Source organism: Spinacia oleracea, chromosome 4 (assembly GCF_020520425.1).
Source record: "Spinacia oleracea cultivar Varoflay chromosome 4, BTI_SOV_V1, whole genome shotgun sequence".
Classification (NCBI taxonomy): Eukaryota; Viridiplantae; Streptophyta; class Magnoliopsida; order Caryophyllales; family Amaranthaceae; genus Spinacia; species Spinacia oleracea.
Window position 1 is genome coordinate 149183281 of NC_079490.1, and position 15686 is coordinate 149198966.

The 15686-nt window shown below is 31.1% G+C and overlaps 1 protein-coding gene across 1 annotated transcript; it reads left to right on the top strand.

The window, feature by feature from the left end:
* The first annotated feature begins 10762 nt into the window (after positions 1-10762).
* LOC110803534 (NAC transcription factor 29) lies at positions 10763-12981 on the top strand. Its single transcript, XM_022009052.2, has 3 exons — positions 10763-11104; positions 11231-11547; positions 11638-12981. Exons 1-3 carry the CDS (start codon positions 10897-10899, stop codon positions 12358-12360), a joined length of 1248 nt encoding a protein of 415 aa, XP_021864744.2. The 5' UTR covers positions 10763-10896; the 3' UTR covers positions 12361-12981.
* The last annotated feature ends 2705 nt before the right edge of the window (positions 12982-15686 follow it).

The window sequence follows — 15686 nt, forward strand, 5'->3', positions numbered from 1 at the left end:
TTCTAAAAAAAATTAAAGATAATGATATCAAAGTTGTGCATTGGTATGCGTGAAAGTGACAAACGTTACGAATAAAAATTAACGGAGGAAGTACGTTGTACTGCGTACCTACAATGTACGAGTAACTGAGTAGCATAAAGGTTTGAGTGATTTTATACAGTTTATATGACATTGTTTTTTTACCACCTATAAAAATTAAAAAATTATTTTTTACCACCTAAAAAATTAAAACTTGTATTTACTACCTAAAAATAAATTAAAAATTGTTTTTTACCACCTGAAAGCTAAAAAAATAGATGAATTATGGCTACCTAATTTTATTTCCCCCCAATTTTTTTACTCCTTGTGGGATTTTCTTTAACTCTTTCACCCTTCTATCTTTACCTTCATTAGATTTTGTCATTTTTTTGAATTAGTGGTGGTGAAAAATTATGTAAATTCATGGAACATAAGGAAGTTGGGGAAGAGAATAGAGTTAAATACATGAAATCGTGGAAGAATATAATATATAGGGTGATGATAAAGGTCGCAAGTTAAATATTGTCGCAATCTTACGTGTCGCGGTTTAATTGGTACATATAGGCGCCACGTAGGCTATGCGTCATCAGAATATTTTTACTATCAATTCAATATTTTTACTATAAAAATATATAAATAAGGTAATCAATGTAAAGAAGGAAACAAATTAGAATATTAAGATTTTCCTACCTTTTTTTGAAAGGTATATAATAGATTATATAAGTTAAATATTTTAGTTTCTAATTTAAATCATGACACATAAGCATGCCATGTCATCATTGTGACACGGCTTAAAGGTCGCATGTTGCGACCTTTATCATTTTCGTAATATATAAGGATTATTACCGTTATTGTGGCCCCCTACATAACATTTTCATATATTTTTTTATTTTCAGGTGGTAGAAAACAAGTTTTATTTTTTTGGGTGGTAAAATACAAGTTTTAATTTTTTAGGTGGTAAAAAAATAATTTTTTTGATTTTTTTAGGTGGTAAAAAATAATTTATCCGTTTATATATACTGCATGTTAAAAAAAACCGCGAAGCCTTGCTTTATTTTAAATGAAGTGTCGAAACATCATATCCATGCCAAGTGTCAAGTAATTTTAGCCCTTTACTGACCAATGGTGTGTTAAGGTTTACAAACTTTTATATAAGGCGGTATTACACAAAATACCACCTTAGTGTCATATAAGTTAAGCAATAAAATCAATTAATTAAACATTGAAATTAATTAGTTAAGCACTGAAACCAATTAGTTAAATAGTGAAACTAATTAGTAAAGCACTAGAACTAATTAGTTAAGCAATGAAACCAATTAGTTAAGCAATCAAAGTGGTCTTTTTGGTAAGGCGATCTTACACAAAAGTTACCGGTTAGGGATTGTAACTTGAATGGAATGGATTCTTAAAAATCCCACACGGTGAGAGGTGATCGAGTATGAGATTCTATGGGGATTCAGTGGAGTTAGAACCCTCTTAATATGAGACTCTATACTAAAAAGTCTGAACCAAACAATAAAATGGATGCCATAAATTTTAATTTCAGTCTAACTCATTCCAAAATATCCAACTAAACATCCCCTAAGATGATATTTATCCCTTCACTGACCAATTTTTCGAGTTTTATGTTAACGTGGAGCTTACACGGTTTGTAAGACTAATAAGACATTTCACAAGGAAATTTCAATCTGACAAGCAACGAAACACGTACATCCAGGATTCCTTATTCATTCTTGTCTAGATCACCTTCAAACCGCTACTATGAGCAATTCATTGACTAGCAATTCACCAAACGTGAAACAAAAGCAAAAAGAGTTAGTCGACACTTAGACATAGGCAGAACACCTAAACACTTCATTTTGGGTCAAAATCATAAAACAAATGTTACATAATATATGAGGCGGAACTTAAACAAGACCTGAGTCGAAATTTAGACAAGACTTGAGTCGGAAATAATTTAGTACTCGAGTCTGAGTAAGATAAATAAATTATGTATAAATGTGAATGGAAAGTGTTAGTGGAGATGTATAGCATGGATATAATAGTGTGAAAATGATGAAGTAAGAACAAATAGCCAAAATAAGATAAGGGAGTTGACATTCACATGCAAAATTACTTGTTTAACTCTTGTAGAAATTAAAGAGCAAAATTAGGTTTACTATGGGAAGTGAAATTGATTGTTACCGAATTAAACATCGCCATGAATTATTAACAACAAAGGACTTCAACTTAATGCTTATGTAATCCCACATGTATTTATAACGGACTCACGTTCGTCCTAGGTTTAAACACGCTTACACCTCTAGGGTTTACTTTCCATTGAATACATTATTATGGTCTCTTAGGTGATAGTTTTGTATATTACTTTTGGGACAATACCTTTTTTTTAAAGTATATATTATGTGTTGTGGACGATGGTGACACAACACCCCAAAAATCATGGATACGTCACTTTTATTAAATGATTAACTTTGTCATCATTTATTAATGTGGAACACTCACATATTTTGTTTAGAAATGATATGTTTCAACACATCGAACCAAATTGTTTGGGTTAATTGATTTCGATTTTCCACAACAGTACTTCTCTGTTAGACCGTTAGGTCAGCTTAAAAAGATTCGTATCTTAAGCTTGTTTAATTCGATTATTCCTCGTCAATTTTTTCGTTCAAACATTGAAGGTGTTGATGATCAAAATACAATTAAAGTCAATTTGGAGGTTAATATGGCCCTTTAACGAACGATGCATTCAAATGTTGATGTGTTATTACAATCAAGGATGTGAACCGGGTATTTAGCATGGGTCTCAGAACATAATACTTCCTTCATTTCGGAAATATCGTATCATGGTCGATTTTTACTCATCTAACCATTATTTTGGCTCTTAATATCTCAAATTATGTGCAAGTAAAAATTTTAAAAAATTAATATATAAAAAATATATATCGATATGAATCTAACATGACCACACATGACTAAAATTTCCTTACGTACAAATCACAAAAAAGGCCAAAGTCGTAGTATGAATAGTACAAAATAAATAGTGCGATATTTTCCAAACAGATGAAGTATTAAGTTATTACTCCTTCTATTCCTTTTTTCGCCTCAAATCCCTTTTTGAAATTGCACTATACTTTAAATGGTAAGTTTTTCTACTTGTTCTCTCTCTTTATAAGACCATTTTATTATCTCGTGTGCATTATTTATACCCAACTTTTAATAAAGAGGATTTGAGCCATAAAAAAGGACCGAGGGAGTATCTATTACTATATACTAAAAGAGACATCAGGAATGACAGGTGTCAATTCCTGGTGCAATTTTTTCCCGCCAAAAATCCTTTCCTAAAAAAAAATACTACCTCCGTTCCTAAAAGTTCTTTACGCTTTCCGTTTTAGTCCGTTCCTGAAAGTTCTTTACAATCCTACTTTATTCTATTTTTACTCTTATTTGGCCCACCATAACTTACCCACTCACAATACTTTAATATTAGTTTCCACCCACTCACATTGTTGGACAATTTATAGCCACTCATTTTCCATTTGTTACCCCACCATCACATGTTCACCATAATTCCTTAATTACCGTGCAAATAGTAACCGTAAAGATCATTTAGGAACGGAGGTAGTATTACTTTATTCTATTTTTATTTTCTCTCCTTTTATATAAATGTTTATATAAATGTTTATAAATAGAAAAAATTGTAGGATTATTAAATAGGATATTATTAAACAATTTTGGTAATATTTAGTCAGATCTTCATATCAATAATAATATTTTGTTCATATTAAGCATATCAAATATTTAATTCGGTCAAATCATCATATTAAACATATAAAATATATAATACGTAATAGAGCGGAAATTGTATATTATATGATAAAATGAGTACGTTCGAGTTTTATTAATTACGCAATAGATTTAAGGGATAAATATTTCAGTTAAAAAAGATAGTCAATTAATAATTTTCAAATAACCTTGCGTGCACGGGACCTAATCTAGTATTACTCTGTATTACTCCCTCCGTTCTTATTTAAGTGTCAACTTTGACATTTACGCGGTTTTTAATAAAACTGAATTGTGTGTAAGAGGTAATAATTGGGAGTGTTTTTTTTTGGGAAAGAAAAAAGTAAATGATTGTTTAATGTTTAAAGTACAAATAAAAAGGATGTGCGGATTGAAAAGTGGGAAAAGTGTAGAATGTGTAAGAAAAATGTAATAATGATTTATAGAAAAGTTGAAAAGTAGGTGAAAAAGTAGGAAAAGTATATAAAAAGTAAAAAAAGTGTATGTCTAAAAATAAAACTGAATTCTTATAAAAGAACGCTATTTATGGGAACTTGACACTTAAATAGAAACGGAGAAATACAACAATAGAAGTGACAAATAAAAAGGACCTGGCTCATCGTCTTACAGACAACTGACCCCACATTAGCATTATTCCCTATGTAGATATTTGGGCAACTGACCCCATATTTGTCACTCAAGTATTGGATTTTCATGACTCTTCCCACAGCCCACAAGTTCACAGCCATCAAAAATTAATCCTCACACAAGATTGTTTTGAGTCTTTTGACGATGTTTGGCAATTAACTTTTACTAATTACTTATATTAGTGGTTTGCGTAAAAATATTTGATAAGGGTGATGATAAAGGTTGTAAGTTGTGATAAAATTTAATTGTCACAGTGTTATATGTCGGGGTTTAATAGGTACATATAGGCGCCACGTAGACTATGCGTAATCAAAAATAATTTTACTATCAATGCAATATTTTTATTATAAAAATATGTAAATAAGGTAGTCGATATAAAGAAGGAAACAAATTAGAATATGAAGATTTTTCTACATTTTTTTGTAACATGTATAATAGGTTATATAAGTTAAATATTTTAGTTTCCAATTTAAATCATTACACATAAGCATGTCATGTAATCATTGTGACACAAGTTAAATGTCGCATGTTGTGACCTTTATCATTTTCGATTTGATAAACAGGTGATATGTGAATTATTAGAGCATGTTTAGTATGAATGTAAAAAAGGAAATGGATTGGAAACATTAAAGAAAGAGAAATGGTAATGTTAAGTTTTACCATTATTTGTTATTTGGTATACTCAAGGAAAACAATCTCTTGTATCAAATTAGTGATTGATCGAGAAGGGTAACACTTTGTTACCTCAAGGTTAGCAATGGTAACAAATTGGTGGTAATGGTTACCCTTTAGAAATGAAATGTGTTATCCACCTCTCATACCAAACAATAGCTAATGGAATAAGTTAATTAATTCCATTCCAACACTTGAAAAATGTTATACAGAACATGTTTTTAGTGGGTAAAATGACCCATTAAACCTCTCTTCATTCAGGCCTCTAAATGCAAACCACTACTAAGCTTTTCCAAAATCATCTTTTCCTTTCAAAATAAACTCTCTTCCGAAAGAAATTTAACCAAACACTTTTAATAGCAGTTTGAAATCATCAAATCTCTAATTTTTACTCTGGAAAACTCTTTTAACCAAACAATAACTATGTTTAATTTTAGGGAGTAAGTTAATTACTTGGATTTGGACACTTATTTGACCCGATCAACTTCTTTTAGTTCATTGAAGAAAAATTAAAGAGTAAATTTGATTGGCCACGATATGTATATATGATATTCAGGATGATTAATTTCAAGAAAGTTTCTTAAATAACAATTAATAATACGTTTTGATCTTTTGTCGACTTATATAAAACAGTTATCATCCAGTCAAGAATATGTAACATGAAATTGACAGTGCCATAAAAATAGCCACAAATTCACAAATCATATCATGTACTTCATTGTAGTAAATGCACTACATATCACTCTTACAATAAATGTCAATTGTCCCTTCTATATATGCATAAATCGATCATGAGTCGTACTGAAATCATATAATCCATCTGTTTCACAAATAAACTAGCTTATGGCCCCGTTCAATGAACGGATAATTATATAGTAGTTGTTAAGCGGTCACTTAAAGTGTTAATTTTGTTAAGGAATTGTGATTTCAGTGCGTTGAAAGTTGAAAAAATATACAAATTAGATGGTGAAACAAACAACAAAAACAAAAATTGAAAAAAAAGAACAAATTAATAGAGGAAATGTGGGATGACACATGTCATCTAATAAACCATGGTCTTAATAAAAGAAAGATGAGATGAAACATGTCATCTAATAAATCATGATCTTCTTTTTTAAATACTACATCCGTTTCAAAAAGATCTTTACAGTTACTATTTGCACGAACTCCAATGCAATATTTAACTACTAATATACCAAATTTCGTATGTGAAAAAATTATAAAATTTTGATATTCTGAAAATACATACCGAGACCAATCTAACAAGATCTTACATGTAATGTTTTGATGTATATAATAGTGAGAATTTACGGTCAAACTTTTTATACTTTGGACACATTTTCCATAGCGTAAAGAACTTTCAGAAACGGATCCGTTTCAAAAAAATCTTTACAGTTACTATTTGCACGAACTCCAATGCAATATTTAACTACTAATATATCCAATTTCGTATGTGAAAAAATTATAAAAATTTGATAATCTGAAAATACATATCGAGACCAATCTGACAAGATCTTACATGCATGTAACGTTTTGATGTATATAATAGAGAGAATTTACGGTCAAAGTTTTTATACTTTGGACACATTTTCCAAAGCGTAAAGAACTTTCAGAAACGGAGGTAGTACTAGGTATTGATATCCTTATAATATATATACACCAGGTATTGATATCCTTATAATATATATACACCAAGCTAAGACGAGAACCATGCTAATTGGGTCTACTTTATACTCCCTAATCCCTACGATCCACAAAAATTTTCTCACGAATTGCGATAGCTCTACATATCAAGGAAAATGAATAAGGGGGCCATAGTGAGCAGAGAGATAGGGTGGGTAAGAAAACTAAATTCTTACTACCTTCGTTTCTGAAAGTTCTTTACGCTTTGGAAAATGTGTCCAAAGTATAAAAACTTTGACCACAAATTCTCACTATTATATACATCAAAACGTTACATGTGAGATATTGTTAGATTGATCTCGGTATATATTTTCATAATATCAATTTTTTATAATTTTTTCACGTACGAAATTGGATATATTAGTAGTTAAATATTGCATTGAAGTTCGTGCAAATAGTAATTGTAAAGATCTTTTTGAAACGGAGGTAGTACTAGTCAAAAATGGGATTGAATTGTAGTATTTTTTCACAAAAATGGAATAAAAAGGAAAGTGAGAAGAATTTCACGAAAGGACGCAAAACAGAAAATGAGAAGATCTTCATGGAACGGAGGGAGAACTTTAATTAATTGAGTTTTTAAAGAGGAGAGACTGTGAAATTATTTACTAGACTATTATTAGAGGAAAAGAGAGAAGGAATAACCACAAATATATGCATCCCTAAGGACTACATTCAAAAAGGCTAATTAAAATAAAAACATAAGTTAATACTAAACATTAACTACATCGACCGACGTGTGATCTCGACAAACATTCCTAAATTATTTTTCAATGTAGATTAAAATTTTATTGTATCCCTTACCTCTATAAAAGATGAAATATGCGGACTAAATACAAAAACAAAAACAAAAACATAGGGTTATAATACATTTCTAAATTACTTTCAATTTATAAGTACTTTTTTTTTTTTTGGGACCAGCATTTTTATAAATACGTTAAATGCTTATTTGTACTCCTAAATATTGCATACTCCGTATTTCGTTACCCTACTTCTATATACCTTTCGAAAACAGACTAAAGTAAATGGATACTTATTTGTGAAGCGAGCGAAAATTGGAATTGAACACATATTTCCGTGGGTTCTTGACTTTTTGTATAATCAAATCAGGTGAATTAATTAAGCTTAAAAAAAAAAGTTAAGTGAAGTGTAGAAATCTAATTATAACACGTGATTAAAAGCAAATAAAAATCAAATACAACCCCAAAATTAATCTTTAGTACGAGAGAAGATTGACAAGAAAATACCCCATCCACTCCTTTCATTAGTTTTCCCCCCTCTTTCCGTTTGATTACGTTTCTAATGAAAATTCTCTATTTCACCCTTCGTGTCAATTATTTAGTGATAAATATTATTACTCCGTGTTATTATACTTCCGTGTTCAAAGTTAAATTTATCACTAACACGTTCGTTGTGATTATTCCATTCATATTCGTCAATTTATCCTAAGTTTGGCCTAGTAGAAAAGAGACCGGTCACCTTCATTCTAACCTCAAGGTTAGAGATCCGATTCCTAATAGGAGCACTTTAATTTTGGAGAGTAGATCGATTCCGTTATCCTCCTCCATCCCCATTTCCTACTTATCTAGCGTGTTAATTTGACCGAATTAATCTAAAGGAAATTCAACCGAATAATAACCTTAATCTTACCTTTAAAAAAAAACCGTATAACGTATTTGTCATAATCTAATATTATAGGGGTTAATTAACACATATCAAGATTGAGGAGAATTCGTATTTGAATACAAAGAAAATTTCAGGTGTCAAAAATTAATTAGTAAATAAATTAATAAAGCATGAAAGAAAGGAACCTTTTTTGAAAGGATAGGTTAATTTGTTGCTAAACTTATCCATCTATCCTTTTGTCTCTTCAATTTGTGGACTGCGGTCCCATTGTCCTTACCACGTGTCGAAATTAGGAACTAAAAATCGGACGATTAACGAAGCTCTCACTTGTATTTTTCAAGTCCTTATATAATTATAAATTAAACAATTTTCATCAAATAATAAATAGTGTTTTTTATTTTTGCAGTAATTACAAATTAACATGCAAAAGACACTAAAAACACTCCTTACTCTTGGTCACTGGCCATTTCATGGGACATACTTAAGACCTAACTGATACAATAACACTACAAAAAATTGTACTATTAACGACAGGAAATCCCGTCGCGAAAGGCCAATAATCGTTGATTAACGACGGGATTTCCTGTCGCGAACCCGTTATAAAAGGGGGCCGTCGTTAATAGAAATCCCGTCGTAAATCCGTCGTAAAAGACATTTGCGACGGTTATTCCCGTCATTGTTTGGTTGTTAGCCCCGTCGCAAAACGCTTTTGCGACGGGATTTTTGACCCGTCGTAATTAGGTTGTCGTTAAAGATACAAATTCTTGTAGTGTAAATTTTGTTACAACAAGATATCAATTGTACAATATTCCGGAAAAAAATAAAAAAAATTATGAATTTTACGGTATTTAATCTCTTATCGATGTAAAAGCCAACTTTAAAATGATCATACAGTAAAACACAAATTTTTTTCTCTTTGTACCATAAATTCAGTCGCTTTATATGTTGAAATTAAAAATAAATAAAATTACAACTATTGGTTAATTAATACTCCGTACTATTTATTTAGAATTCACTAACAATGTCTTCAGAAAAAACACAAATTCTTATTTACAATGGGTGTACAATAAATATTGTACATCGAAGTAAAAGTTGACTTAAAATGCTTTAAAGTTACATTTATATATGTAAAAGTTATCTATTTTTTAATGATAAATTTTTTCATTTGAATAAAAAATTATTTCTTCAAAATCACTAATAATGTATAAATTAATCATTTAACCCTTTAAAATGTTTATCTATCAACTTTTTAATTTTATAATATAAAAGTTACAGGAAAATAGGTTAAAGTTACGAAAAACTGCATAAAAGTTATCTTGGTGTACAATAAATTTATTGTACACCTTGTGCGCGCAAGACCTTTTGCAGAAAAAATCAAATACATTAATTTTCTTTAAAAAAAAAAAGAAAAACTTCAAAGTTAATTGATATTTGTGGATAATTTATTACATGTAGAAATCAAATTATAATTATTTAAGAGGTTTATAAAAACAACTATTTCAACTTTTTTATTGGAAAAATCAACTTTGATGTAGGGTACGTACATTTTTTAATAGTGGCTAGCACAAAGTACGAATTGCTAGACACAATAGAATCATTTGTCTTATCAGGGATTTGAGACAATAAGAATAAACCTAGGAGAACTAGTCACGGGGATAGATTTTGAGGAAGATATATAACTCTTGTATATATGATATATCACTCTAAATATTCTCTTAATTAAGGGTAGCATGTAGCGAAATTTTATTCAAATCATTACTTATCCATTAATCTAAAACAATCTTAACTCAATTACTCTATGCATGATTGCAATTCAAAATTTTACATTCCATCATAGTATATATGTGTAGTTTTATTTTACCGCACAAGTTTATAATTACAAACAAATTGGGTCATTTTCTAACAATTTCCATCGTTTTTAGACAGCCACGTCAAACAAGTGATTCATCTATCTTCCTAATCCTATCGCATGGGCAAAGAATCTTTATTTTTCTCTTCATCACCCTTAATCAACCGAGTTTTCTTAATATATGTGTCAATGTTAAAGCACAAAGAATAAAATTAAAGAATCTTAATTATCTATCTATCTATCTTTGTTTTATTTTTATTTTTTTTTTGATTTTTGATTTTTGGTAAACACATAGCTATGAGCTATCTTTGTTATTCACACGTGATTAGTTTGAAACCATACTCTAATGATCCGGTTTTATGGTGGTGATTAACTTTTAGTTTCACACAAAATGAGCACCACAGAGTATCATTGCCCAACAAAAGGGCCCCACCCATCTCATCTCATGTCATGCATATAAAACAATGGGACCATCCAACCACAACCAACATTTAAGCTTCTTTCTCTCTCCTCCCCTCTCTCTTTCAACATCATTTCTCTTATCAAGTACAACCTCCCCTGAAACCCATAAAAATATTTTTTACACAACAAACAGAATCAATAGAAGATCACCCATAAGCATGGATAGCACCCACTCACCGGCGGCGGGTGGGTCCCACCACGAGCTACAAGAGTCGCATCCGCAGCTCCCACCAGGGTTCCGCTTCCACCCCACCGACGAAGAGCTCGTCGTCCACTACCTTAAGCGAAAAGTCCAGTCTACCCCTCTTCCTGTCGCCATCATCGCCGAGATCGACCTCTACAAGTTCGACCCCTGGGAACTTCCTGGTAATTTTTCCCCTTTTTTTCATTCAGATATTTATTTTTGTTTTGCCGATCGAGTAAATATCTAATGATTTTGATATAATAATATAGGAGTAGTTGTATTATTATTGATGTTAATTAATTGAACAGCTAAGGCTGTGTTTGGGGAGCAAGAGTGGTACTTCTTCAGCCCTCGGGATCGGAAATATCCGAACGGAGCACGGCCAAACCGTGCAGCGACATCTGGTTATTGGAAGGCTACAGGGACTGATAAGCCTGTTTTAAGCACTGGTAATGAGAAAGTGGGTGTGAAGAAAGCTCTAGTTTTCTATGGTGGTAAACCTCCAAGAGGTGTGAAAACTAATTGGATTATGCATGAATATCGTTGGGTTGACAGTACTAAACCCACCAATAACAAACCCCCTGGTTATGATCATTGCAACAACAAAAAAGGAGGATCATTAAGGGTATATATATTTATTATTTATGATTCTGTTGTTGATTAATTAACTTTTTGATTATACAATAAATTAAAATGTTTGATTATTTGTATAAAGTTGGACGATTGGGTGCTATGTCGGATATACAAGAAGAGCAACACAAGTCGGGCGATGGATCACGAGCGAGAAGATTCGATGGAGGATATGATGATGATGGGAACAAGTTTGTCGTCGATGTCGATGTCGATGTCGATGTCGATGTCGATGTCGATGTCCATTCCAAGCTCAATAAACAACATGGGACATGATCAACCACTTTCGAAACCGACAACAAATTCTTTGAACTATGGTTCTTTCCTCAACACCCATGTCGATCAACAAGGTTTGTTCGAGGGGATGATGGGTGGTGGTGTTCATGTTCATCACCAAGGCATGGACCCTGGAACTCCAACCTCTATGTTGCCGCTCAAGAGATCCCTCCCATCCCTATATTGGGGCGACAATAATGACCATGACACCAGTGGCGGCGCTATTTGTGGTGCTCAAAGTCCTAGCAAGAGGTTGTCGATGCTCCAGATGAGTATCGATAATACTAACAATAACAATAGCAGTGAGGAAAGTGGAGGAAGGAGTGATCATCATGAGAACAACAACAACAACAACAACAATATTACTTCAATGTCTAATCTTCTCAACCAACTTCCTACTCAGACAACTCCTCCACCTCCGTTGCACCAACAACAACAACAACAACAACAACAACCGATGTTAGGGGGTCTTTCGGATGGGATTTTCCGGCAACAACCATATCCTCTTCCTGGATTAAACTGGTACTCGTAATCCCGGCCCCCTAGCCTACGAGTTCCACTTTAATTAATGGTCATTTTTAAGATACATGATTATTATTATTCATATTTTTCATCTATCATTCTTAACCTTGATCGAATTCTACTTCCTATGCAGCGCTAAGGTACTTGTAGTACTAGTGTATAGCATATACACTTAGCTTAGTCAATAGTCATATATCTTACGAAGTATATTATACACTTCCATTAATTAGGCATGTAGCTAGCTAGGGTATTAAAAGAGAGTTTTCTGTTGTTGAAGAGAGATTTGTAGTATAGGAGAGGCAAGGGGCGGGGGTATGGTGTTTGATTGATTAATGGGCCTCCTAGTGTAATTAGCAATAATTGCATGATCATCCAGTTGATAATGCGCGCAGTATCAACAACAACAAAAAAAAGCAGGGAAAAAAACCATCTAGTACATATATTTGTATAAAATATATTCAATAATAGTTCTAAATGGAATATTATTGTAGAAATTAATAAAAGACAAGCTTATTTTGTGACAAATTTGCATTTGCTAGGTTACATATTGCTCTTAACTAGCCCCTTTTGTATAAAGAATTATTGTATTATTATAGAGATGAATATTTATAGATATTTCTTGTTTCTATTACTTGGTTTATATAATTATCATTAACCTTGATTTGTATGGGTTGTTTGATTATGTAAAATCAGATTTCTTGAAAAGGTATTGGGTGCAAGCACCTCATCATGCAGCTCAACATTCACTAAATAAGTTTTTAGTCCTTTTCTTTCACTAATCAACTATTTATCATCACTTATTAAAGGTAACATCTATACATTTATTTCCATATATCATTTTTAATGTTTGAATTTTAATAATACTGTATCATATACGGAGCACAAAGTAAAAATATTTTTACTCCGTATTATATGAACATTATTTTATTCAAAAGTATTTGTTTGCACAAAGGTTGTGCAGTTGTCCATCCTATCGTGCTTACGAATGGTAAATTACACCCTTTCATTAGAAGAAATGCTTGTAATTTGTACATACAAATGGGAAAAAAATCACTTCATTTCATAATTTCCATGATATGTATATCGATCTAATGTTGGGTTTGTGCAAGTTGTTGCTTGATGTGATTGTTGAACCCAATACTATTTACTTCTAACTTGTTATGAAAAAATGAATTTGTTATTTTTATAAAATATATTTTTCAGCTTATTATTTTGATTAAAAATTATTCAGCCTATTCTAATCTTGAGAGATGATTGAAGAAAGCACCGTGCAGTTTTCCTTTGGGTCTTGTTGTGATCTGACTGAAAAATGAAAACCAACATTGGCTTTCCATATCGGAACCCTAAAAAGGTAAGAATCTTATTTCTATCAATATATACACTTTATATTGTAAAGTCATGCTAGCTTGATTAAAGATAGATGTAGACAAATTAAAGAGGAAAATAACTCCTAATCTAAAATTCCTTCCAAAAAAAAAAAAATCCGCATTAGTGTAAAATTGTCCGATGTAATAAGCCAACAAATTTATGCAATTAAAGAAAATATTTGAAACCCTTTTTTTGATGGATAATATGATTTTCCCTATATATATTTTTTTTAAATTACAATTTTTTTTTTTTTTTTTTGAAATAGTTACTTCGTATATTAATATGGTTTTCATCACTTCCTATATAATTTTATTAAAGTGAGGTATTAACAATGTTGTGCTTGGTTGGGAGGAAGGTTATTTATCACAAAAATTAGATTTCGATCTATTTTCTTTACTTTGGATTGTAAAGGGGTTGTTAAACTCAAGAAAGGAAGAATAGGAGGAAACATTTCGATTCATATATTATTTTTCACGTATTTATAATACTCAGTTACACAACCCTAACACCACATAAGCTCCTAAAACATAGGTATATTTACAATATTAACTTTATATAACATTAAGAATTATATATAATTCGTACAATATAATAGGGGTGACTATGGTTTTCTTAAACTAATTAAGTATCGTATTTTTTTTTTATAATTAATAAGTATCATATACTTATGAAAGGGCAAATATTTTAATGTTTTCAAAGAAAGAATGCTACGCTTTCCTTTTTAATATAACAATCCCTCGTAATACTCCTCGATCTTCATTTTTCTTCCCTCCTCCATTCTTCCCCTCTAAAACACTTTTGTCCCCTTATTTATATAAAAGGAAATACAAATTCAAATTTATTTTAAGTTGAAAAAAAAAAAAAAATCACTACAAGAAATTGTTTCATTAACGACAAGAAATTACGTACGTCGCTAAAGGCCAATAATAACGGGATTTAATTTTCTGTTGCGAACCCGTCACATGTAAAAGGGGACCGTTATTGATGGAAAATCTCGTCGTTACCCCGCCGTAAAAGGCATTTGCTACGGTTATTCCCGTCTTTATTCAGTTATTAACACCGTCGCAAAAGGCATTTGCAATGCGATTTTTAACCATTCATTATTAGGTTGTCACTAATGATTCAAGTTCTAGTACTCCGTAGTGAATTCTTATAAAAAAATCATCTTATATTTGTAATTATATCACATGCTATTTCATCTAATCCTACCCAAAAGTGAGACATATGAGTATGGTCTAACTATGTCAAACAGATTAATTTACGCTTAACTTACAATAACATAGGTGTATTTCATACACTTAATTTACACTAACCATGAATAATACTTCTGTTATTACTTAATTTCAGAAAAAAGACAAATACGCGGAGTTGTTATTTTCACAAAATCAATAAAAAATTGGTTAAAGTTCAACATCAAAGTTATATTTTTGGCGAATAATGAAATAACTCAACTGATAAACAGATATTTGAACAGCTTTCATGCCATCATTAGTTTAATCTGCCTTCATTAGTTTAGTAGAATATCAACAGGTGTCGAAACAAGGATGGACGATTGATGATTAAAGATATCAATTTTGTTTTATTTATTGTGTCAAGTACCGTAATTAAGGCCTTATCTTTGACCATTTTGAAAGTAACTAAACGGAACGAAATATCATACTCCGATTCGTATATATAATGCTCTACTGCATGCTAATCACATCACTCAATTTATCTTAATGTAACTTACATCTATCTTCTATTTTATCTAGATAATATTACATTTGTAAGTGATGCTTCTGTCAATACAAATAAAAGTTAATTGCTACTATATTCCTCCGTATTTAAATAGGAGACATATTTAATATTTTCGGCCGTATTTAAATAAGATACACACTTATCATTTTTAGTAACTTTTCAAAACCTCACCATCTAATTAAATAATATACTCCCTCAGTTCGTAAATATTACTCATATTTTGACTTTTTA